The following is a 24,687-nucleotide window of genomic DNA, read 5'->3' as shown; positions in this document are numbered from 1 at the left end:
AGGGCACATGAAATTTTGGGTTGTGAACTTAATCCAATCTCCAATTTGGAGGAATGAACAAAAGAAAATTGTTTGTGATAATGAGGCAAATTTTGAAGGTTTAGTGTCATGACTTGGTTGCTACTTTGATTAATGTGGTGTTTGAGCACTTAAATTGAAATGAAATTTTTGAGAAGTTATTGGTGATTCATATGCTTTAGATTAATTGTTGGTACCAACCGAAGTCGCTAGATTATGTTTAATTTGAACCTTTTTGACTTGAAATGGTGTTTGATATGCCATTGAGCTTATTTTAATGAAGGATGTTCTTAGTTGTTGAATTGCTTGAGGCAAGCAATAGTTTAAGTTTGGGGGTTTGATAAGTTGGTATTTTACTAACTTATATCTTATTTATACTTAGGCTTTTGTACGATTTTGTTGTGAAACTAAGGCATTTATTGAGGATAATTGGCATATTTCAGGTATCATGTGATTTAGAGAAGATATAGAAGAAAGCAAGTCAAAATACGTTTAAAAGGGGAAAATTAATTGTTGCTAGTGAATGCTCTTTGCAATCGCGGGGAAACCAATGCGATCACATAAGTTCAGCAGCTAATCTATTGTGGATACGGTTGAAGTCATGCGATCGCAAAGAAGTAAAGTTGGCCGCCACTGGTCAAACGTTCTACGCGAACACATCTATTGTTCTGCGATCGTGTAGCTTTGCAGACGTTGTTCACCATGATCGCGGTTGTTTGTTTGCTATCACAATGCACATTATCTTGGCAGAAATGGAATTTCACGTTTTGATCCTCAAGCCATTTAATACACGACTTAGCTTATGGAAAATATATTTTTGGCATATCTTTGGCTTATTTTCAGTCTCTTTACGAGAGAAGACAAGCTTGGGAGCTAGGAATTTTGCACACACACTTGGTCCTTGAAGATTTGAAGATTTTGGTTGAGAATTTCTTACCTGTTTATGTTTATTTCTTTATTTTCTTGCTTTGTATTGAATATCTAAGTGTGTATTATTTTTTCCAACACTTGAATCTTGTTTATGGGAATATTCATATTTAAAGCGTGGATTAAATATCGTGTTGTGCTTATGTATTGAATGATTTTTATCTATTATGAAGTGAGTTATTATTTCTTTAATTATTCTTATTTTTCAATGTTTCCAAAGGGATTAGCTAACCCTAGGACTCACCCATTAACTTCAAATTAATCTCGAAAAAGGTAATTTGGAGTTGGGAAAGTGTAACGACCCGACTTGTCATTTTTAGAATTTACGCCCCGTTCAGTGACTTAAAGTTTCGAGCAGCCTCGCAATATATATTATGACCCGCGTGTGTGGTCGAGTTTGAATTACGGATGATTCGGAGTGATTTGGGACATTTAGTCCCTGAGATGGAAGCTTAAGCCTTAGAATTTTTACCGTAGTCGGAACTGTGTGAAAATGACTCTGGAATAGAGTTATGTAGCTTTCGTTAGCTCCGTTGGGTGATTTTGGACTTAGGAACGTATCCGGACTGTGAATCTGAGGTCTGTAGCCAATGTAGGCTTGAAATGGCGAAAGTCGAATTTTTGGGAAGTTTGACCGGGGGGTTGACTTTTTGATATCGGGGTCGAAATTCGATTCCGAGAGTTGGAACAGCTCCGTTATGTTATTTGGGACTTGCCTGCAAAATTTGACGTCATTTCGGGTTGGTTTGATAGGTTTCGGCACGAGTTTTAGAAGTTGGAAGTTTTTGAAGTTCATAAGTTTGATTTGTGGTGCGATTTGTATTTTTGGCATAATTTGATATGATTTGAAACCTCGAACGAGTCTGTGTTATGTTAGGGGACTGGTTGATATTATTGGACAGGGGTCCCGAGGGGCACGGGTGTGTTTTGGAGTGGTTACAGACCAAATTGGAGTTGTTTGGACTGTTGTTGCTGAAGTATGGTTTCCTTCTTCACGAACGAGAAGGAAGTCCTGCGTTCGCAAAGAGGAGTTTGAGGGGCTGATGATTTGTCCTTCAGGAACGCGAAACTGTGAACGCGAACGCGAAGATGGAGCAAGGAAAGCCTTCGCGAACGCGGCCCAGGCAACGCGAATGCGAAGAAGAAAAGGAAGATAGGGGCCTGGGGTCATTTGGCCTTCGCAAACGCGAAGCTTGGAACGCGAACGCGAAGGAGTTGGTCAGCTGGTCATCGCGAACGCGACGAGGACTTCGCGAACGCAAAGAGGAAATGATGGGGCAGAAGCAGTTGGCCTTCGCGAACGCGATGCTTGTCATGCAAACGCAAAGAAGGATTGGAGGCAGCTGGATTTTTGGCCTTCGCGAACGCGAAGGAATGGTCGCGAACGCGAAGAAGGTGTATCTGGGCAGAACTAAAAGTCCCAAAAATGGGGGTTTGAGTTCATAACTCAAAATCAAATTGGGAGCTCGGTAGAAGGCGATTTTTGGAGAGATTCTTGCGTGGGTGTTAGGGTTTAGTGATTCTTATCCAGTTTTGATTAATTTCCATGATTTTATCTTTGAATCCATCATTTAATTTAGATTTAATGGAAGAAAAATCAAGATTTTTGTAAAATCTTCCAAAAACAAAAATTTAAGATTTGGAGGTTGATTTGTTATTGGAATTCGATAAAATTGGTATGGTTGAACTCGTATCGGAATGCGTGTTCAGATTTCATAAAAATTATGTCGGGTTCCGAGAGGCGGGTCCCGCATTGACTTTTGTTGACTTTTTAGAATAAATTTTTAAGTCGACGTATTATTATCCGGAATTGTTTCTGATGAATTTTAATGAAGTTATACAATTAATTTTGATAGATTTGAATGGCCCGGATGTCAATTCAAGCAAGAAGGCTATTTTAGAATATCGGCCTAACTTCAAAAGGTAAGTGTCTTGCTTAACCTCAAGTGGGGAAAATTTCCCTTAGGCATTGAGTCTTATGTGCAACTTGGGTAATTGAAAACCATGTACGCGAGGTGACGAGTACGTACTTGGTTTATATGTGCAAATTTTATTAAGTTAAAGTCTTGATCATATTGGATAGTAAATTGGATAATTGTTGGCATATATTTAATCATCTACTTGTCGTGCCTAAACCCTTGTTGTTGACTCTGTTGTTATATGACAATGTGATGTGATTGTTATTTGATTATTTATGAAATTTTGTGAATTTCCTGGCTTGATAATTATTGGAATTTAATTTCATTTTGGATTTTTTCTTCTGCAAATAATTAATTAAATGAGCTTAAGAAGAGGTGTTTATATAATTATTGAAAATTTGATCTTTTATGAAGACTTTGCTTTATGTTGAGTAATTTCTATCTCTATTGATTGTTTTTGGGTGTTGTACACATTGTGTGGAGCATTTGGCTATTTTCTGTGAAATTAATTGACTTGGTTGTAGCTTTGAAATTTGGTTGTGGCCATTGGGCAAATTGTGATATGAATTGATTTTTGTTATGTTGTTGTGATAATTTCCCGTGTAAATTGTTGTGTTATGTGAGTTGTTATTTTGGGGAGATAAGGGTGGAATTTCACCGTTGATATTATATAGTTATAAGGGTGGCATTTCACTGTTGTATTTGTTGGCTATTGATATTATCTAGGCGAAGCGATAAGGGTGGCTATAGGAGCGATAAGGGTGGCAATAGGAGCGATAAGGGTGACTATTATCAGGGACGATATATGATGATGTGGGGTTGTGGTGTTGACAATTTTCATGTGATGTTGTGATTTTCTTGTGTTTATTTTTATACCTTGTGCAACTTGTCTTGTTGTTAGTAAATTGATAATAATCTGATTTATGTTGAACTTGGGAGCCTGTGGTTATTGCCAGGCAGTTTATGAAATGAAATGTGGGCACGAGGTGCCGTGAATTATGATATGAAATGGGGATATTGGCACGAGAATTGTCCGTGCAGTTGAGATATAAAATGAGGGCACGAGGTACCGGGCAAATATGATGATTTAATTATGGGCACGAGGTGCCGTGGAAATATAAAAATGGGCCGAGACCCGCATTTACGAAAAATATGAAAATGGGCTAAGACCCGTATTTACTAAAAATATGAAAATGGGCTGAGACCCGTATTTTCGAAAAATATAAAAATGGACTGAGACCCGTATTTACGAAAAATATGAAAATGGGTTGAGACCCGTATTTTGATGATTTTGAAATGAGGTGCCAAATGGTGACTTTTTAATTGAAAAAATTATATTCAAAATATTTATTAGGAAGGATTTTTACTTAGAAAGTATTATATAAACGAATTGTATTTTGAAAGATATTTATTTGAGAAAATTATATTTGAAAAGATTTATTGAAAGAATTATATTAGAAAAATAATTATCTGAGAAAATTATATTTGAAAGAGAGTTATCTGGAAGAACCATGTGAAAGACATTTATTTGAAGGGCTTGATTTAATTGGGTGTAATTGTGTTTATTAATTATTGAGTGATATTAATGGTATTCTTATTGTCTATTGTACATATCACTGGTTGTTTTATCCTGCCTTTATTATTATTTGTTTCATATTATTTTGAATATCATATTGCACAGGTTATTAGACTAGTAAGTGTCTTGACTGTATCTCGTCTCTACTCCATTGAGGTTAGTCTTGATACTTACTGGGCACCGCTGTGGTGTGCTCACTCTACACTTCTGCACATTTTTGTGCAGAGCCAGGTATTGAAGATATCAGACTTGAGCAGAGTTAAAGCGCGATCATAAGGATTCAAGATAGAGCTACATGCCCGTCGCAGTCCCTTGGAGTCTTTTTATTTTATTGTACTGTTAATTTGTAATCAAAAAGTATTGTATAATCGGTCCTCGTGATCACTCCATATATTCAGTTAGAATTTGTGACTCAGTACTACCAGTCTTGGAAGGTTGTGTATTGTAATTATTTCCGCTGTTAGATTTTAAAAAAAATAACTTCAAAATGTAATAGAAATCGGCTTACCTAGTCTTAGAGACTAGGTGCCATCATGACGCTTGTGGTAGGATTTTGGGCTGTGACAAGTTGGTATCAGAGCTCTAGGTTCATAGGTTCTACGAGTCACGAACGAGTCTAGTAGAGTCTTGCGTATCGGTACAGAGACGTCTGTACTTATCTTTGAGAGGCTACAGAACTGTTAGGAAATCTCTATTTCTTTCATTCCTGTCATGCGAAATTTGTTGAATTTGGAATTTGAACCTTTGTATCTCCATTCTCTCACAGATGGTGAGGACACATACTACTGGGTTAGCTGAGCAGGCATCCGCACATACTGCTAGGGCTGCAAGAGGCCGGGGCTGAAGTAGAGGTCGAGGAAGGGCACGTGCTGCGACTAGAGCACCTGTCAGAACAACAGTTGAGGAGCCACTAGTAGCTCCAGTTGGGGGACAGGTACCAGAAGCACCTGTTGTTACCCCAAGACTTCAGGAGACTTTAGCACAGTTCCTGAGTATGTTTGGTACATTAACTCAGGCGGGATTGATCTCTGTTGCACCAAACATTCAGCAGATTGGGGGAGTAGCTCAGACTCCTACCACCACTCCAGAGAAGTAGGTACACGTTGGTCAGGTTCCAGGTGTAATACCGGTACAACCTGTTATTCCGGTTCGGCCTGAGGTCAGGCCCGAGGCATCAGAAAAAGAGACTTGAAAGGTTTAAGAAATATGATCCACCAACTTTCAGTGGTACAGCTACAGAGGATGCCCAAGGATTTCTGGAAAATTATCACCGTATTCTCTGCCCCATGGGTATTGTGGAAGTGAGCGGAGTTTCCTTTACTACATTTTAACTGTCAGGCGCAGTGTATCGGTGATGGAAAATCTATGAAGAAGGTAGACCAGCCGATGCCACACCACCAACTTGGGCACAATTTTCAAAAATGTTCTTGAAAGAGTTTGTTCCCCAGACTCTCACAGATGCGTGGCGCGCAGAGTTTGAACGGTTGCATCAGGGCACTATGATAGTGTCAGAATATGCTATCAGGTTCAGTGAGTTAGCCCGTCATGCTCCTATCTTGGTTCCTACAATCATAGAACGGGTTCGCAGATTCATTGAGAGGCTCGATTATGATATCAAAATATGCATGGCTCGAGAATTGCAAACTGATGCTTCATTTCAGCAAGTAGTGGAGATTGCAAGGAAGATTGAGGGTGTTTTAGGCGAGGAAAGGGGGTCTAAGGAGGCCAAAAGGTCTCGAAGATCTGGAGGGTTCAGTAGATTTTATTCTTCAGCTAGAACCCATTATAGCGGAGGCTCGAGCAGCCGGTCAGCTCAGTCCGCACATCAGATTACTCGGAGTGTTCCAGTTTATAGTGCACCACCGACACGAGATTCTTACAGTGGTTATTTCAGTTATCCGGCACAGACTCAGTACGAGCAGCCGCGACCTCTGAAGGGTTGTTATGAGTGTGGTAATACTAGGCATATCATGAGAGATTGTCCCAGAATTGGGAGGGGTGAATTTCATCAGAACACTCCAGCTACAAGCTTTATTCTAGTTGATTCTCCACATGCACAATTAGCTAGAGGTGGAGGACAGGCGGGTAGTAGGCACCTAAGAGGTAGAGGTCCGACCCGTTGATTTGATCACTATGATTTGGCTGAGGCCAATACACCAGATGGTGTCGTTACAGGTACAATCCTGATTTTTATTATAAAAGGATATTTTCCTTAATTTGATTCGATTCTGAATATTGAGGTGAATCCTCCTATTATGCTCCACTCATGGGCGAGCTTCATAAATTTGCGACCCACTTATATGTGTATCCCTGTTGGGAGATTTAAATATGTGAGCCCGTGTCTATTATTTTATTTCTGTACACCATTGAGGGCTATAAGTCCAAAAGTAGTTTTTATTATTAATTACAGTGGGTTTAATGTGTTTCAGAATAATTGATTTCAATTTTTATGAATTATACGCCCTACCGGTAGGAAGGTTCATTATATGTTGTGAAAATTATTTATGAAATATATTGAAAAGAAGAAAGAAAGGAAAGTTGAAATTTCAGTGGGTACAATATGCAAAATATTGGTGATTCGGATTTGAGGATGAGATCCTCGCATTTTTACTTGATGTGGAATATTTAAACCGGGCTGCAACTCGCAATGGAAGTTATATAAGGACGAGGTCCTTGTGGTGAAATATTTATGAGTTTAAGATTCTCCCTTGTGAAATTTAATTTGTGCAATAATATTAATAGGGAGTCATGCATGTTAGGCTTATTTGATAATGCTTGTATATTTTCTGTTCATATTCATCCATTTTTGTGCTGTAAATATTGAGTTTTAGCCTATGAGGTGAGTGCCCAGGTGGCGTTAAATGTGACTCATTAATCCGAGTAAGTAATCATGAGGTCCTCATGCCTCACGTTCTGTTGTCGGTATTGTGAAAATTCAAAACGAGGTGATGGTTAATATGAGATTAATTGATGATGTTGGAATTAATTATGAACAGCTTTTAAGACCAGAGATATGGTGATGAGTATACATATGATATGCCTCATGTCCTGATATCATTATGATCAGGCAATGCTGAGATTAATGTTTTTAATATAAACCCTGTGATATTTGTTGGGTTGTGGTTATGTTGTTAGGAGTTGTTTGGGTGTTACTCTGGCAGGTGGATAGGCCCAATTACAGGGGAGACTCTGCCGAAATTTTTAAAAAGTTTGGGAGTTAGTAAAATTTGGGGGATTGAGATTTGCAAGGGAAAAGATAAATTATGTTATGTGTTTGAGTGCAAATGATCCTAAGCGGGGAATAATGTAACACCCCAGAGAAAGTTTTGAATTACTTCAACACTATTGATATGTGCATAGGCACGAGTTGCTATAGCCAGTTGAGACTAATACTGTGCGTTGTTGTGAGAAATTGGGCCTTTTTGAAAATATTGGAGCGTAAGAGAATGGCCTTAAAGTTTTCAAGTATGGATAAAAGAAATAATCTCAATTGAGATGGTGTTGTCGGACCCGTGTTAAATTGCGGGAATGTAAAATCACTCACAAGTATGTGTGCAAGAATATACTCAGTAATTTAAAGTCCTCGGAAAGATTCTTAGCACGTTCGAGGAAGAATGTTTGTTTAAGAGGTGGAGAATGTAACGATCCAACTTGTCGTTTTTAGAATTTATGCCCCGTTCAGTGACTTAAGGTTTCGAGCAGCCTCGCAATATGTATTATGACCTGCTTGTGTGGTCGAGTTTTAATTAAGGATGATTCGGAGTGATCTGGGACATTTAGTCCTTGAGATGGAAGCTTAAGCCTTAGGATTTTTACCGTAGTCGGAACTGTATGAAGACGACTCCGGAATAGAGTTTTGTCGATTCTGTTAGCTCCGTTGGGTGATTTTGGACTTAGGAACGTGTCCGAACTGTGAATCTGAGGTCTGTAGCTAATTTAGGCTTGAAATGGCGAAAGTCGAATTTTTGAAAAGTTTGACCGGGGGGTTGACTTTTTGATATCGGGGTCAAAATGTGATTCCGAGAGTTGGAACAGCTCCGTTATGTTATTTGGGACTTGCCTACAAAATTTGACGTCATTCCGGGTTGGTTTGATAGGTTTCGACACGAGTTTTAGAAGTTGGAAGTTTTTGAAGTTCATAAGTTCGATTTGTGGTATGATTTGTATTTTTGGCGTAATTTGATGTGATTTGAAACCTCGAACGAGTCCGTGTTATGTTAGGGGACTGGTTGGTATGATTGGACGGGGGTCCCGAGGGGCTCAGGTGTGTTTTGGAGTGGTTTCGGACCAAATTGGAGTTGTTTGGACTGTTGTTGCTGAAGTCTGGTTTCCTTCTTCGCAAACGCGAAGGGAGTCCCGCGTTCACTATTGAATTAATTAGCATTTTCTTATGGAATTAATTCCAATGAATTTTATTAACTGAATCAAATTATTTGTTGCTAGATTCGAGGCATTTGGAGGCCAATTCACGAGGAAAAGACATTGCAGAGTAAAGAATTACATGGTTTGAAGTAAGTAACAGTTTTAAATCTGGTCCTGATGGTATGAAACCCTGGATTTTGTGTCATGTGATTATTTTGGAGGTGACACACATGCTAGGTGATGGGCGTGTGGGCGTGCACCGAGGGGATTGTGACTTGGTCCGTCCCGTGAAAACTATAAAGTTGAATAACTTGTTGATAGCTATGTGCTCTCTATGTGTTATGGAAATTTGACTATAAGTCATGTTAGAAACCATGTTTAGGCCATATGTTGGTACTGTTGGGACCCACAGAAGTCGTGTACATGTTGAACTATCTGCTTAATTGTTGTTTGTACTCAGTCACAGTTTACTTGATTATTTTATCTCAGTCTCTATTGTTCATTATTGGCGCATCATGTCATTGTTGTTTGGGCTGATTTCATGAATTCTGAGAGCCCGAGAGACTGGAGAGATTTATGACTGAGCGAGGCCGAGGGCCTGATTGTGAGATATTATACTATAGCACGTGAGTTTTTAGTGCAGCACGTGAGTTGTCCATGCGGATCATTTTATTATACTATATCACGTGAGTTGTCCGTGCGGATCCAGATATTTATACTATGGCATGTGAGTTGTCCGTGCAGATTATAGCGCTTGGGTTGTAGGAGCCCCTCTAGAGTCTGTACACCCCCAGTGAGCGCGGGTACCCATTGAGTGTGAGTGCTGAGGGCTGAGAGCCGAGTGGTTGAGTTGTTGTGACGAGTGGAGTGACTTTTGCCCTGAGAGGCTGTACTTGCTTTTCATTTGTTGTTGCAATTAGTTGCTATTTGTCATTGTTGTGAAATTCTATGAACGATTTTATATCCGGATTACATGAACTTGAACTGTATAAATTGATTTGACTTAAACTGCTGGATTTGAAAGCATGTATATTCTCTATTGGAATTACTAAAAATGAATTATAACTATGTAGCTCGTCACTATCTTCAATTCCTTATTTATTATTGTTACTTGCTGAGTTGGTTGTACTCATACTACACCCTGCGCTTCGTGCAGATCCAGGTGCTTCTGGACATAGCGGGTGTTGATTCTCTCGCACAGTTGATTTTTTCGGAGATTCAGAGGTAGCTGCCGTGTTTCGCAGACCTTGTCTCTCCTTCCCTATCTCCGTGTTTACTATATTTGGTCTTAGACTATTATAGACCATATTTTCCAGACTTGTTTTCATATTAGATGCTCATGTACTCAGTGGCACCAGGTTTTGGGGAGTGTTCATATCAGTATTTGTGGGATTTTTTATTGTATTTAAATATTATATTTTCAAACTTAAAGAGGAATTGTGGTTTATTGAGATTATCAGCTTGCCTAGTATCGAGATAGGCTCCATCACGACCGGTTGGGATTTTGGGTCGTGACAAGAGCTAATAGTGGTTTCACGACCCCAATTTCCCACCTTAGGATGTCTTAAAGACTAGGTAAGTCTAACATTCATTGATAGCTTAACAGAAATACAAACTAAGATAATAAAATAAACTGAATAAACTCATAATAACTCCAAAATGGAACATCAATAACAAAATCCTCGAAACCGATGAAACTGAGTCATAAGCTCTACAAAAATGTACTAAGATCTCTAACATAACACTGTGATAATAGGATAAACAGTAGTAACGGAAATAACAGAAGGTGACTCCGATGTCTGCGAGCATCGATCAGGTATACCTTGAAGTCTTCGAAAATAACTGTACGATCACTGGTGCCCGGCATGAATAAATGTACCTGGATCACTAGTAGAATAAGTACACCACAATGGTATCCAATAAGTATCAAGCCTAACCTCGGTAGAGTAGTGACGAGGCCATGTCAAGACACCTACTAGAATAAGAAAACTGAACAGAGTGTAGTATAGTCTAATAATGGAAAGCGAAGAAATAAATGACAATAAGGCAGTACAATAATGCAAGCTAACAACGGAATTTAATGCAATAAGAAAACAAGAAATGAACTCATGATGAGAACAACAAGTAATCAGTTACGGACAAATACAAGTAAGACGATGAAGAAACAACAAGAATTGTTCAACCAACAAGCCTTTTTAACATAAAATGTACAACAAGAATCACATCCGAGGTACCACACCCCATAGCCCCATTTTACAAATCACAATCTTCTTTATAACACTGCGTGAGCCTTTCATTTTATTTTGAAAATATTTTTCCTGAAATAGCTACACGCATTTTAGCCCTCTTATCTCACTGTGTGGCTTTAAGAAATTCCCTTACTAGCAACACGCATATAAATCCCACATTATCTCACTGCATGTATATCAACCAATATCTTTATACCACCACATACATATCAATATCACAACACAATAATCAACTCGCACCACATGTGCCCATATGCCACAACACTTGCCAAAATCAAAAATACCAATGTTACCACGACATATAGCACATGGATCGACCATAATGAGTACAAGAATCTCAATAATAATAAAACGAAGGAGAGATACTCAACAAGGAATGATGTCTCAACAATCAACAACTTCAACCTCAATGTGATAATAGCTTTCACATCTTCAACATCGATAACCCAACAAGAAGATATTCCCATGCAATGATAACTTCAAGTAAGATTAATTCAACAGTAAAAGAGGTAACAAGACAATAAGAGAGTGTACAACTTCAACTAAAGTATATAAGAGCAAATATAACAATAAAAGATAGAACATGTACTAATAACGTCAATTAAAACACGTGAGAGTAAATTTAACAATGAAATATATAACATGTTATGGCTAATTCAATTAAACGCATGGAAGAAGTCTAAAATCTAAACCGGTCAAAATACCACATATAAGCCCGTGTACACAATCATCAACTCGTGTACACGTCTTTCCCATAGTTCAAATAACATAATCAACCCAAATCCTAAGGGGTAGTTTTTTCCACACAAAGTTAGACAAGATACTTATCTCAAACAAGCTAAATCAATCCACTAATAAGTGCTTTTCATGCAAATCTAACTTTGGACGGCTCGAATCTAGCCAAAATAACTTAATATAATAAATAAAAGCCATAGGAAGCAATTTCGGATAGAAAAGATTCGATCTTTAATGAAAATCAAAAGTCAACTCAAAATGTCAACCCTTGGCCCGCACCTCGGAACCTTACCAAACTTATAAATTCCGAACACCCATTCCGCTATGAGTCCAACCATACCAAAATTATCCAATTCCGATCTCAAAACGACCTTCAAATCCTCAATTTATGGTTTAGGAAAGTTTTTACAAAAGCCCCAATTTCTCTAACTCAAATCACTAATTAAATGATAAAAACAATTATGGAATCATGATTAATGAACAAAACCGAGTCAAAAATACTTACTCCAATCCAGACCGTGAAAATCCCCTTTAAAATCGCCCAAAATCGAGCTCTACAACTCAAAATATGTTAAATTGAACAAAACCCTCGAAATAGAGTACTATATAATATGCGGGGAAAAGCCTTCGTGATCGAGAAGAACAAACATCTCCTGCGGCAAAGTCCTCCTTCGCGAACGCGACATCCAAGGCACGAACACGATGACCAATGACCAACAATTACGTGATCGGGGACTACCAGACGCGATCGTGATGAACAAGCGCATGGAAATCCTCAGGCCTCCCCTTCCTTCTACGCAAACACGTCTCTTCACTCGCGACTGCGTTGAACAACACCCGAAGCTTTGCGAACTTGTCCTTCTATTTGTGAACACAATAAACAAAAGACCACCTGCCATAATTTAACTCTTCGTAACCGCGTCCCTATCTTCGCGGTCGCGAAAGAGGAAAACATAAGCACATAAATCAGGAGTCCAACAATGAAGAAAAATAGTCTGAAAGCCATTTGTAACACACCTGAGGCCCTCGGGACCCCGACCAATTACACCAACCAGTCCTAAAGGGCAATACGAACTTGCTCGAAGCCTTAAATCACATCAAATAATCGCACATCGATTCAATCCTAATAAACTTCCAACTTCTAAAACTAATGCTGAATCATATCAAACCAATTCTGAATTAGCTAAAATTTTGCACACAAGTCATAAATGATATCACGATCCTATTCTAACTCCCGGAATCGAAATCCGATCCCGATATCAATAAAGTCAGCTCTCGGTCAAACCTCTCAACTTTCCAACTTTCGCCAAAAATCAAAAAATCAACCTACAGGCCTCCAAATCAATATACCAAGATATTCCTAAGTCCATAATCACCATACGAAGTTGTCAGAACCATCAAAACTCCATTCCGGAGTCGTTTACATAAAATTCAAACTCTTATTAACTCTTCTAACTTAAGCTTCCAACCTTGGGAGTAGGTGACCCAATTAACTTTGAAACCTTCCCGAAACCAAACCAACCACCCCGGCAAGTCATATAGCCACAAATGAACATAGAAGAAGTAGTAAATAGGGGAACAGGGCTACAATACTCAAAATGATCAGCCGGGTCGTTACATTCTCCCCTCTTAAAATAAATGTTCGTCCTTGAACGAGTATAGAGACATACCTGAAGTGCTGAAAAGGTGAGGATAACGGCTACGCATATCGTGCTTGGTCTTCCAAGTCGCCTCCTCGATTGGTTTACCCCTCCATTGAACCTTCATGAAGCAATGTTCTTTGACCTCAACTTTCGGATCTGCCTGTCCAAGATGGCCATCAGTTCCTCAACATAATTCAAATCCTTGTCCAATTGGACTGAGCTGAAAATTAAAACATGTGATGGATCACCATAATACTTCCAGAGCATGGAAACATGGAACATCGGGTGAACTGCCGATAGGCTGGGTGGAAATGCAAGTTTGTAGGCCAACTCACCAACTCTCTCAAGGATTTCAAAAGGACAAATATACTTAGCGCTCAACTTGTCTTTCTTCCTGAACCTCATCACAGCCTTCATGGGTGAAACCTGAAGCAAAACCCTCTCTCCTACCATAAATGCTATATCACGAACCTTCCGATCAATATAGATCTTCTGCCTAGACTGCGTTATATGAAGCCGATCCTGAATCAATTTGACTTTCTCCAAGGCATCCCGAACCAAGTCAGTGCCCAACAACCTAGCCTCTCTCAAGAACCCCTAAAATCCATAACACTAGAACGTAGCATATCCTCCAAGATTTGAATGGTGCGCTCGGACTGCCCGTCCATTTGGGGGTTAAATGTTGAACAAAACTCAACCCGTGTGCCTAACTCACACTGCAAAACTCTCCAAAAATATGATGTGAACTGCGTGCCTCGATCAGAGATAATGGACAACGGTATGCCATGGAGACAAACAATCTCACTGATATAGATCTGAACTAGCTACTTTGAAAAATAGGTAGTCACCACCAGAATGAAATGTGCCGACTTGGTCAACCTATCTACAGTAACCCACACTGCATCAAATTTCTTAAAAGTCGGTGGGAGCCCAACAACGAAATCTATGGTAATACGCTCCCACTTCCACTCGGAAATCTCCAATCCCTAAAGAAAACCTCTCTTTATTCTTTTCCACCAATAGTGGTGCCTCAAATCCTGATACATCTTTGTGACACCCGGATGAATGGAATATCACGAACTATGAGCCCCCTCAAGAATCAACTCTTGCAACCCATCTACATTGCGCACACAAAACTGACCCTACATCCTCAACACCCCATCATCTCTAATAGAAACCTCTCTGGCATCATAATGCTGCATTATGTCCTTAAGGACAAGTAAATAGGGGTCATCATACTGATGCGCTTTGATGATCTCATACAAAAAAAAACTGAGAAACCATGCAAGCTAGAACTCGGCTAGGCTCCGAAACATCCAATCTCACAAACTGATTGGCCAACGCCTAAACATCCAATGCTAATAGTCTCTCTCCAACTGTAATATATGGAAGGTTACTCATACTCTCTGCCTTCCTACTCAAGGCATCGGCCACCACATTGGCCTTCTCGGGATGATACAAAATGATGATATCATAGTCTTTCAATAGCTCTAACCACCCTAAAGTTAAGATCATTTTTTCTTGAACAAGTATTGTAGACTCTGATGATCTGTGAATACATCGCATGACACGCCATAGAGATAGTGCCTCCAAATCTTCAATGCGTGAACAATAGTTATCAACTCTAGATCATGAACGGGGTAATTCTTCTCATGGGGCTTTAATTGACGCGAAGCATAAGCAATCACCCTACCCTCCTACATCAAGACACACCCAATCCAATCCACGAAGCATCACAATAAACCATATATGAACCTGATGCTGAAGGAAAAACTAGAACTGGAGTTGTGGTCAAGGCAGTCTTGAGCTTCTGAAAGTTCTTCTCACACTCGTTGGACCACCTGAATGGAGCACCCTTCTGGGTTAATCTGGTCAGAGGTAGAGCAATGGACGAGAAACTCTCCAAAAATAGAGTTAATATCCTGCCAAACTAAGAAAACTCCAGATTTCAGTAGCTTAAGACGATCTAGGCCAACTCTGAACTGACTCAATCTTCTTTGGATCTACCTTAATCCCCTCACAAGATACCACATGACCCAAAAATGCCACTAAATTAGGCCAAAACTCACACTTAGAGAATTTTGCATATAAATTCTTCACCCTCAAGGTCTGGAGCATAATCCTCAAATATTGCTCATGATCCTCCTGGTTGTGAGAATATACCAATATTTTGTCAATGAATACGATGACAAAAGAATCAATATATGGCTAGAATATATTGTTCATCAGGTGCATAAATGTTGCTGGGGCATTGGTCAACCCAAATGACATTACTAGAAACTCGTAGTGACCATAACGAGCCCTAAAAGCAGTCTTCGGGAAATCCAAGTCCCGAATCAAGCAACTCCTGAAGGTGCTCCTACAATTACTTCAACTCCATATCAATCTCTGAGAACACTCTAGCTGAGATGAAACCCTTATCAAGCAACTCCTGAAGCTTGTCAGATAATAAGTCATCAATGTGCGGTAATAAGTCAACCCTGACCTCATATCAATCTCTGAGAACACTCTAGCACCCTGAAGCTTGTCAAATAAGTCATCAATGTGCGGTAATGGTTACTTTTTCTTGACTGTAACTTTGTTCATCTACCTATAATCAACACACATTTGCATAGAGCCATCTTTCTTCTTCATAAACAAAACTGGAGCACCCCAAGGTGAGATACTCGGCCGGATGAAACCCTTATCAAGCAACTCCTGAAGGTGCTCCTACAATTACTTCAACTCCATTGGTGCCATAAGATATGGTGGAATAGAAATGGGCTAAGTGCCCAGCACCAAATCAATACCAAAATCGATATCCCTATCGGGCGGCATGCCCGGTAGGTATGCTAGGAACACATCTGGGAAATCTCTCACTACCGGAACTGACTCAACGGTAGGAGTATTAGCACTGACGTCCCTCACAAAGGCTAGATATGCATCACACCCCTTCTCTATCGTTCGTTGTGATTTTAGAAAGGACACAACCCTACTAGGAACATAATCTAATGTACCCTCTCCACTCCAACCGTGGCAAACCCGGCATAGTTAATGTCACAGTCTTAGTGTGACAATCTAGTATAGCATGATAGGGCGATAATCAATCCATGCCTAAGATCATGTCAAAGTCTACCATACCGAGCAGCAATAGATCAACTCTGGTCTCATAACCACTAATAGTAACTAAGCACGACTGATAGACACAGTCTACAACAATAGAATCTCCCACATGCATGGACACATATACAGGAGCACTCAAAGAATCACGGGGTATGTCCAAATATCGAGCAAAGTAAGATGACACATATGAATAAGTGGAACCCAGATCAAATAAGACTGATGCATCCCTATGACATATCAGAACAATACTTGGGATAACAGCGTCCGATGCAACTGCCTCAGTCCTCCCCGAAAAAGCATAGAAATGAGCATGGCCTCCCCCTCTAGGGTGGCCTCTGGCTTCTTGACATCCACCCCTAGCTAGAGGTGCAGGTGGGGCGGCAATTAGAGCAGCAACCATAGTTTGTGAACCCTGTGAAATCCGTGGAGCCTGTGCAGTCTGCGGAGGTGCACCTCTCCTAAGTCTGGGGCAGTCCCTCACCATATGACTGATATCACCACACTCAAAACAAGCTCTTGGTAGGTGTGGCTGCTGAAACTGACTCTGGCCTGGTCGTCTGGACTGACCGCTGAAGGCACCCGGAGTGGGAGATGCACTTAGAAAGTGGCTTTGCATAGTGGAAAACATGAGACCTCGATATAGCCGGGGCAATGCAAGTAGCTGAAAGTGCTGAATGAACTGGCCAACTTACATAGCCTCTAGCATGACAGGATGCAACTAGAGCATGGGCACTGTAATTTTCTCTAAAATCTCGAGGCCTCTTGGCCTCATGTCCTCTCTCTCTATCTCTCTCAGCCCCGCATACCCTCTAGTCTCTGAGTGATCTCTATCACCTACTGAAATAGAGTGTCCGTCTCCAACTTTTGAGCCATGACAAATCTAAGACCATAATTAAGCCCCTTGATGAATCTATGGACTCGTTCTCTAACTGTAGAAACCAAGGCAGGTGAGTGTCGGGACAACTCATTGAATCTGATAGCATGCTCTAACACTAACATAGTCCCCAGACGCAGCTGCTCAAACTCTGTACACCATGCATCCCGAAGGGTCTGGGGAACAAACTCTCTCAAGAACATATCTGAAAGCTGAGCCTAAGTGAGTGGGGTTGCATCTGCTGGCCTACCCTCCTCGTAAACCTGCCACCACCTAAATGTTGCGTCTAATAGCTGAAAAGTAGTAACATCAACTCTGCTCACCTCCACAATACCCATGGTGCGGAGTATGTGGTGGCACTTCTCTAGAAAACCTAGCATATCCTCGTTAGCTATGCCACTGAAAGTATGAGGATCATACTTCTTGAACCATTCAACTTTCCTCTGCTTCTATTCAAATACCGCTGGCTTGACCGAAATAATGGGTTGTGCTGGCATAACACCTGGAACCTGATCAATATGGACCCGCTGCTCTAGGGTACGAGCCACGGGAGTCTGAGCTCCTCCTCCATCCTGAAATGTAGCTGGTGCAAGGGAAATCAATCTCGCCTGAACTAGGGTGTCATACATGCTCAAAAATAGTGCTAGGGTCTCCTGAAGTCCAGGGGCAACAACATGCATCTTGGGTGCATGTCCCCTCACTGGAGCTACCGGTGGCTCCTCAGTCACTGCTTCGGCAGGTGCTCTAACTGCAACAGTGCCCCTTCTCGGCCTCTGTCCCGGCCCAACCCCATGCTTCTCTAGCAGGGGGTGCAGGTGTCTGATCATCTGATCTAGCAATGCGTGTCATCACCATCTGTGAGAGATAGAAAGAAAAAGACTCAGATTTCAAAATCAACGGATTCGCACGATAAGGAATCAAAGAAGTGGTATTTCCTAATAGTTTTGTTGCCTCTCGACGATAAGTACAATCGTCTCTGTACCAATCCGCAAGACTCTACTAAACTTTCTTATGACTCGTAACACCTTTGAACCTAGCGGTCTGATACCAACTTGTCACGACCCCAATTTCCTACCTTAGAATGTCGTGATAGCTTAACAGAAATACAAACTAAGATAATAAAATAAACCGAATAAAATCATAACTCCAAAACGGAACATCAATAACAAAATCACCAAAACCAGTGGAACTAAGTCATAAGCTCTACAAAAATGTACCAAAATCACAAACAAAACACTATCTGATAATAGGATAAATAGTAGTAACAAAAATAACAGAAGATGACTCTGTGGCCTGCGAGAGTCGAGCAGGTATACCTTGAAGTCTCTGGAAATAACTGTACGATCATTGGCTCCCGGCACGAACAGATGTACCTGGATATGCATAAAAATGTGCAGAAGTGTATCATGAGTATACCACAACAGTACCTAATAAGTACCAAGTCTAACCTCGGTAGAATAGTGATGAGGCAAGGTCAAGACACCTACTAGAATAAGAAAACTGAACAGAGTATAGTATAGTCTAATAATGGAAAGCAAGGAAATAAATGAAAATAAGGCAGTACAATAATCCAAGCTAACAACGGAATTTAAGGCAATAAAGACAACAAGAAATGAACACATGATGCAAACAACAAGGAATCAGTTACGGACAAATACACGTAAGACGATGAAGAAACAACAAGAATTGTTCAACCATGTTACGACCCAAACTCCCTCCATATAACGTCGTGACGGTACCTAGTCTCTACAACTAGGTAAGCCAAACAAATTGCTAAAATTAACAAAACGAAAGTAAAACTTGACAACTAACAGCAGTGGATAACTGAATAACTAGTAAAAATGTCGTTCGGCATTTACAATAACCAATACTCTATAAATACATAGTCTTCCCAAAATCTGGAACATCGTAAGTCACAAGCTACAGAAGAAAACTAGTATCTCTATACACCAGAGTCTAATAAAAGAAGTACGGAAGGTAAATAACATAGGAGAGAATAGAGGGGGACTCCGAGGTTTGCGGATGTGGCAGATATACCTTGAAGTCTCCGTACAGCAGCAAGCACTCTCAGCTAATAGCAGGGCTAATAAGTAGTACCTGGGTCTGCACACAAAACATATGCAGAAGAGTAGAATGAGTACACCACAACGGTACCTAGTAAATGCCAAGCCTATCGGTAGAGTAGTGACGAGGTCAGGTCAGGCCCACTAGTATATAATAATAAAACATGAGAATATAACAGTATAACAAGAGACTGGAATTTAACAAAGGAACACATAGCGATATAGCAATACAAAATACAGGGATAAACAACAGGGGATCTCCCGAGATACCATTTCGTAGTCCCAAAATAAATATGCAAGGAGAACTCCCGAGGTACCGCCTCGTAGTCTCAAAAGTAAATATATAGGGAGAACTGCTGAGGAACCGCCTCGTAGTCTCAAAAGTAAATGTGCAGGGAGAACTCCCGAGGAACCGCCTCGTAGTCTCAAAAGTAAATGTGTAGGGAGAACTCCCGAGGAACCGCCTTGTAGTCTCAAAAATAAAGGTGCAGGGAGAACTCTCGAGGAACCGCCTCGTAGTCTCAAAAGTAAACACACAGCTCAACTGATAAACACCATAGTTAACAGCAAGAATTTTACAGTTAAGACAGACAAAGAACAAGGAAAACAGGAAATCAACTAGGCATGCTTCACAGAGTTCAAATAAACAGTTAAAGCACATAGACATGCGATATTAGACTAAACAGGATAACTACGCATATTGGGATAACTCAATTAAGAATGAAAAACAGACTAATACTCATTTAAATGGTATAACTCAAATTAAAGGAAACAAGTAGCTACTCAGTAAAATAAATCGGATTTTTCAACAAACAGCCCGTGTACGTACTCGTCACCTCACGTACACGGCACTCACATATCAATATCAATATCAATATCAAATCCTAAGGGGATGTCTCCCACACAAGGTTAGGCAAGACACTTACCTCGAACCAAGCTCAATCAATCGGTAACGATGCCTTTCCACGAATATCCGACTGTGAATGGCCCAAATCTAGCCAAAATCAATTACATATCATAAATATAACTATAAAAAACTAATCTAGTTAATAAAATCAAAGCTAAAGCGAGAAATTAGAAAATCACCCCAAAAAGTCTCCCCGGGCCCATGTCTCGGAATCGGGTAAAAGTCACAAAATACGAACACCCATTCACTCACGAGTCTAACCATACAAGAATTACTCAAATCCGACCTCAAATCGCCTTCCAAAACCCGAAATTATAGTCAATGAAGTTTTTACCATTAACCCCCAAATGTCCAACTCAAATCCCTAATTAGAAGATGAAAATAGCAATAGATTCATGAAATATAATCCAATCCGAGTTAGAACCACTTACCCCAACAATCTCCTTGAAGAAATCTCGAAATATCGCTTCACACCGAGCTCTCAAACTCCCAAAATCGAAATGGGAAATTAACCCTCGAAATCTTATTTTCTTCCCAGTAAACTCGCTTATGCGAGCCTTCAACCGCACCTGCGGGTAAACCATCGCTGGTGCAAAAATGACTTAAATGGTTGGGACCGCATCTGCAAGCTTTGGGCTGCACCTGCGAGCCCGCTCCTGCGAGCCCGCTCCTGCGATTTGACTTTCGCATCTGTGACCCTTGACCAGGCCGCCCATACCGCTCCTGTGACCATCACTCCGCATTTGCGGATGCGCAGATGCGGCTCCCTTCTCGCACCTGTGCTCACAGACCTTCTTGACCAAAAGTGCACCTGCGCCCTTCAAGGAATCAGTCCATGCCTAAGATAACATCAAAGTCTACCATGCTGAGTAATAATAAATCGGCTCTGGTCTCAAAACCACTAAGAGCAATCAAACACGACCGATACACGCGGTCCACAACAAGAGAATCTCCCACAGGAGTAGACACATAAACATGGGAACTCAAAGAATCCCGAGATACGCCCAAATACGGGGCAAAATAAGAGGACACATAGGAATATGTAGAGCCTGGGTCAAATAATACTGACGTGTCTCTATGACAGACCGGAACAATACATGTAATGATAGAGTCGGAAGCAACTTCCTTTGTACGAGCCGGAAGAGCATAATATCTGGCCTAGCCTCCCTCTCTAGGGCGACCTCGACCTCCCCGACCTCCACCTCGAGCTGGCTGAGTAGGTGGGGCAGTAGTTGGCGCTGGAATCATAGTCTGAGGACCCGGTGGAGCACGTGGTGGCTGAGAAGTCTGTGGAGGTGCACCCCTCCTAAGTCTGGGACAATCCCTAACCATGTGGCGAGTGTCGCCACACTCAAAACAACTCCTTAGAGGGCGTGGCTGTTATGACTGACTCGGGCCAGGTCTGCTGGATTGGCCGCTAAAAGTACCCCGAGCAGGAGGCACACTAGATATTGGCGGTGCATAATAAGGCTCCTAGGGCCTAGAAGTGACCGGAATACCACTGGCGGCTGGATGAGCTGAATGAACGGGGCGACTCACATAACCCCTACCATGGTGAGCTGCTGGGGCACGAGCACCAGAATAAGAACCAGTCTCTTGAGACCTCTTGGCCTCTCTCTCCTCTTTATCTCGGGCAAGCATGCCCTCCAATCTCCTGGCGATACTCATAACCTGCTGATAAGAAATATTCATCTCCAACTTCCTGGCCATACTAATCCGGATACTGGGGTGGAATCCCTCAATAAACCGTCGATCCCTCTCTCGAACTATGACGACCAAGGCCGGTGCATGTCGGGCCAAATCACTGGAGCAGTCTGCATACTCTGACACAGTCATAGCACCCTGGCACAGCTGCTCAAACTCCGCGCGCCATGAGTCCCTGAGGCTCTGAGGGACATACTCTCTCAAAAACATATCCGAGAACTGAGTCCATGTAAGTGAAACTGCCTCATCCAGACTACTCAACTCATAAGCACGCCACCACTAATAGGCTGCTCCTCTAAGTTGGAAGGTGGTAAAAGAAACCCTACTCGTCTCCGCTACGCCCATAGTACGGAGAATATGATGGCACTCTTCCAGAAAACCCTAAGCATCATTCGTAGCCAATCCACTGAAGGTAGGTGGGTGATACTTCTTGTACCTCTCAAGTCTGAGTTGCTCCGCCTCAGAAATGGCTGTCCTAGTCTCGTGCTAAACTAGAGCTATCGGTTGCATCGGTATAATCTCTGGAACCTGGTCGGACTGAACCCGCTGCTCTGGAGTATCGGCGACGGGAGTTTGTGCTCCTCCCCCGGCTTGAGATGTGGCAGGAGCGAGTGGAATAAATCCAGCCTGAGATAAAGTGCTGAACATGCTCCGAAACTGGGCTAGGGTCTCCTGGAGAGCTGCTGCAGCAACAGGTGTCTCAGGTATCTGCCCTCCAGTTGGAGCTATTGGGGGCTCCTCTGTAGCAGCTCGTGCGGGTGCTCTTGCTGCACCGCATGGACGTCCTCGGCCTCTACCCCGGCCCCAGCCTTTCGTGGCTCTAGTAGGGGGCGTGGGTGCCTGGTCATCAGATCCACATGTACATGTCCTCACCATCTGTGAGAGAATAGAATACAAAAGTTTAGAATTTCGAAGTCAACAATTTCGCATGACAAGGAATCAAAGAAGTGAAATTTTTCCTAACAGTTCCATAGCCTCCCGAAGATAAGTACAGACGTCTCCGTACCGATCTGCAAGACTCTAATGAACCGGCTTGTGGCTCACGACACCTATGAACCTAGATCTCTGATACCAACTTATCACGACCCAAACTCCCTTCGTATAACGTCGTGATAGTACCTAGTCTCTACAACTAGGTAAGCCTAACAAATTGCGAAAATTAACAAAACGAAAGTAAAACTTGACAACTAACAGCAGTGGATAACTGAATAACTAGTAAAAATACCGCTCGGCATGTACAATAACCAATACTCTATAAATACACAGTCTTCCCAAAACCTGAAACATCATATGTCACAAGCTCTAGAAGAAAACTAGTATCTCTATACACTAGAGTCTAATAAAAGAAGTACAGAAGGTAAATGACATAGGAGAGAATAGAGGGGGACTCCGAGGTCTACGGACGCGGCAAATGTACCTTGAAGTCTCCTTACAGCAACAAGCACTCTCAGCTAATAGCGGGGCTGATAAGTAGTGCCTGGGTCTGCACATAAAACATGTGCAGAACAGTAGCATGAGTACACCACAACGGTACCCAGTAAGTACCAAGCCTAACCTCGGTAGAGTAGTGACGAGGTCAGGTCAGGCCCACTGGTATATAATAAGAAAACAGGAGAATATAGCAGTATAATAAGAGACTGGAATTTAACAAAGGAAAACATAGCGATATAACAGCAGGGGATCTCCCGAGATACCGTCTCGTAGTCCCAAAATAAATATGCAGGGAGAACTCCCGAGGTACTGCCTCGTAGTCTCAAAAGTAAATATACAGGGACAACTCCCGAGGAGTCGCCTCGTAGTCTCAAAAGTAAATATGCAGGGAGAACTCCCGAGGAACCGCCTCGTAGTCTCAAAAGTAAATGTACAGGGAGAACTCCCGAGGAACCGCCTCGTAGTATCAAAAGTAAATATGCAGGGAGAACTCCCAAGGAACCGCCTCGTAGTCTCAAAAGTAAATGTGCAGGGAGAACTCCCGAGGAACCGCCTCGTAGTCTCAAACGTAAACACACAGGAAAAATAGGAAATTAACTAGGCATGCTTCACAGAGTTCAAATAAGAAATTAAAGCATGTAGACATGCGATATTAGACTAAACAGGATAACTACGCATACTGGGATCACTTAATTAAGAATGAAAAACAGACTAATACGCATTTAAACGATATAACTCAAATAAAAGGAAATAAGTCGCTAGTCAGTAAAATAAATCAGATTTTTCAACAAATAGCCCACATACGTACTCGTCACCTCACGTACATTGCACTCACATATCAATATCAGTATCAAATGCTAAGGGGATTTCCCCCACACAAGGTTAGGCAAGCCACTTATCTCGAACCAAGCTCAATCAATCGGTAATAATGCCTTTCCATGAATATCCGATTGCGAATGGCCCAAATCTAGCCAAAATCAATTACATATCATAAATATAACTATAAGAAACTAATCTAGTTAATGAAATCCAAGCTAAAGTGAGAAATTAGAAAATCGCCCCACAAAGTCTCCCCAGGTCCACGTCTCCGAGTAAATGTCACAAAATACGAACATTCATTCACTCATGAGTCTAACCATACAAGAATTACTCGAATATGACCTCAAATCGCCTTCCA

The 24,687-nt window shown here is 41.3% G+C and overlaps 2 protein-coding genes across 2 annotated transcripts; both read right to left on the bottom strand.

The window, feature by feature from the left end:
- Positions 1 to 13,549: 13,549 nt before the first annotated feature.
- LOC138897241 (uncharacterized) lies at positions 13,550 to 14,216 on the bottom strand. Its single transcript, XM_070183204.1, has 2 exons — positions 14,145 to 14,216; positions 13,550 to 14,026 (listed from the first exon to the last, which is right to left on the bottom strand). Exons 1-2 carry the CDS (start codon positions 14,214 to 14,216, stop codon positions 13,550 to 13,552), a joined length of 549 nt encoding a protein of 182 aa, XP_070039305.1.
- Positions 14,217 to 16,511: 2,295 nt separating this feature from the next.
- On the bottom strand, positions 16,512 to 17,147 carry LOC138897240 (uncharacterized). Its single transcript, XM_070183203.1, has one exon. The coding sequence runs from the start codon at positions 17,145 to 17,147 to the stop codon at positions 16,512 to 16,514; it is 636 nt and encodes a 211-aa protein (XP_070039304.1).
- Between the last annotated feature and the right edge of the window lie 7,540 nt (positions 17,148 to 24,687).

This window comes from Nicotiana tomentosiformis, chromosome 8, assembly GCF_000390325.3.
Source record: "Nicotiana tomentosiformis chromosome 8, ASM39032v3, whole genome shotgun sequence".
Taxonomy (NCBI): domain Eukaryota; kingdom Viridiplantae; phylum Streptophyta; class Magnoliopsida; order Solanales; family Solanaceae; genus Nicotiana; species Nicotiana tomentosiformis.
Note: the sequence above shows the minus strand (reverse complement) of the source record. Positions and strands in the feature narration are given on the sequence as shown.

Coding starts and splice junctions, on each gene's coding strand:
- LOC138897241 (XM_070183204.1), bottom strand. CDS start 14,216: ATGGCATACCGTTGTCCATTATCTCTGATCGAGGCACGCAGTTCACAT. Junction 14,027..14,144: donor TTTTTGGAGAGTTTTGCAGT/GTGAGTTAGGCA, acceptor TATGGATTTTAG/GGGTTCTTGAGAGAGGCTAG.
- LOC138897240 (XM_070183203.1), bottom strand. CDS start 17,147: ATGCAAAGCCACTTTCTAAGTGCATCTCCCACTCCGGGTGCCTTCAGC.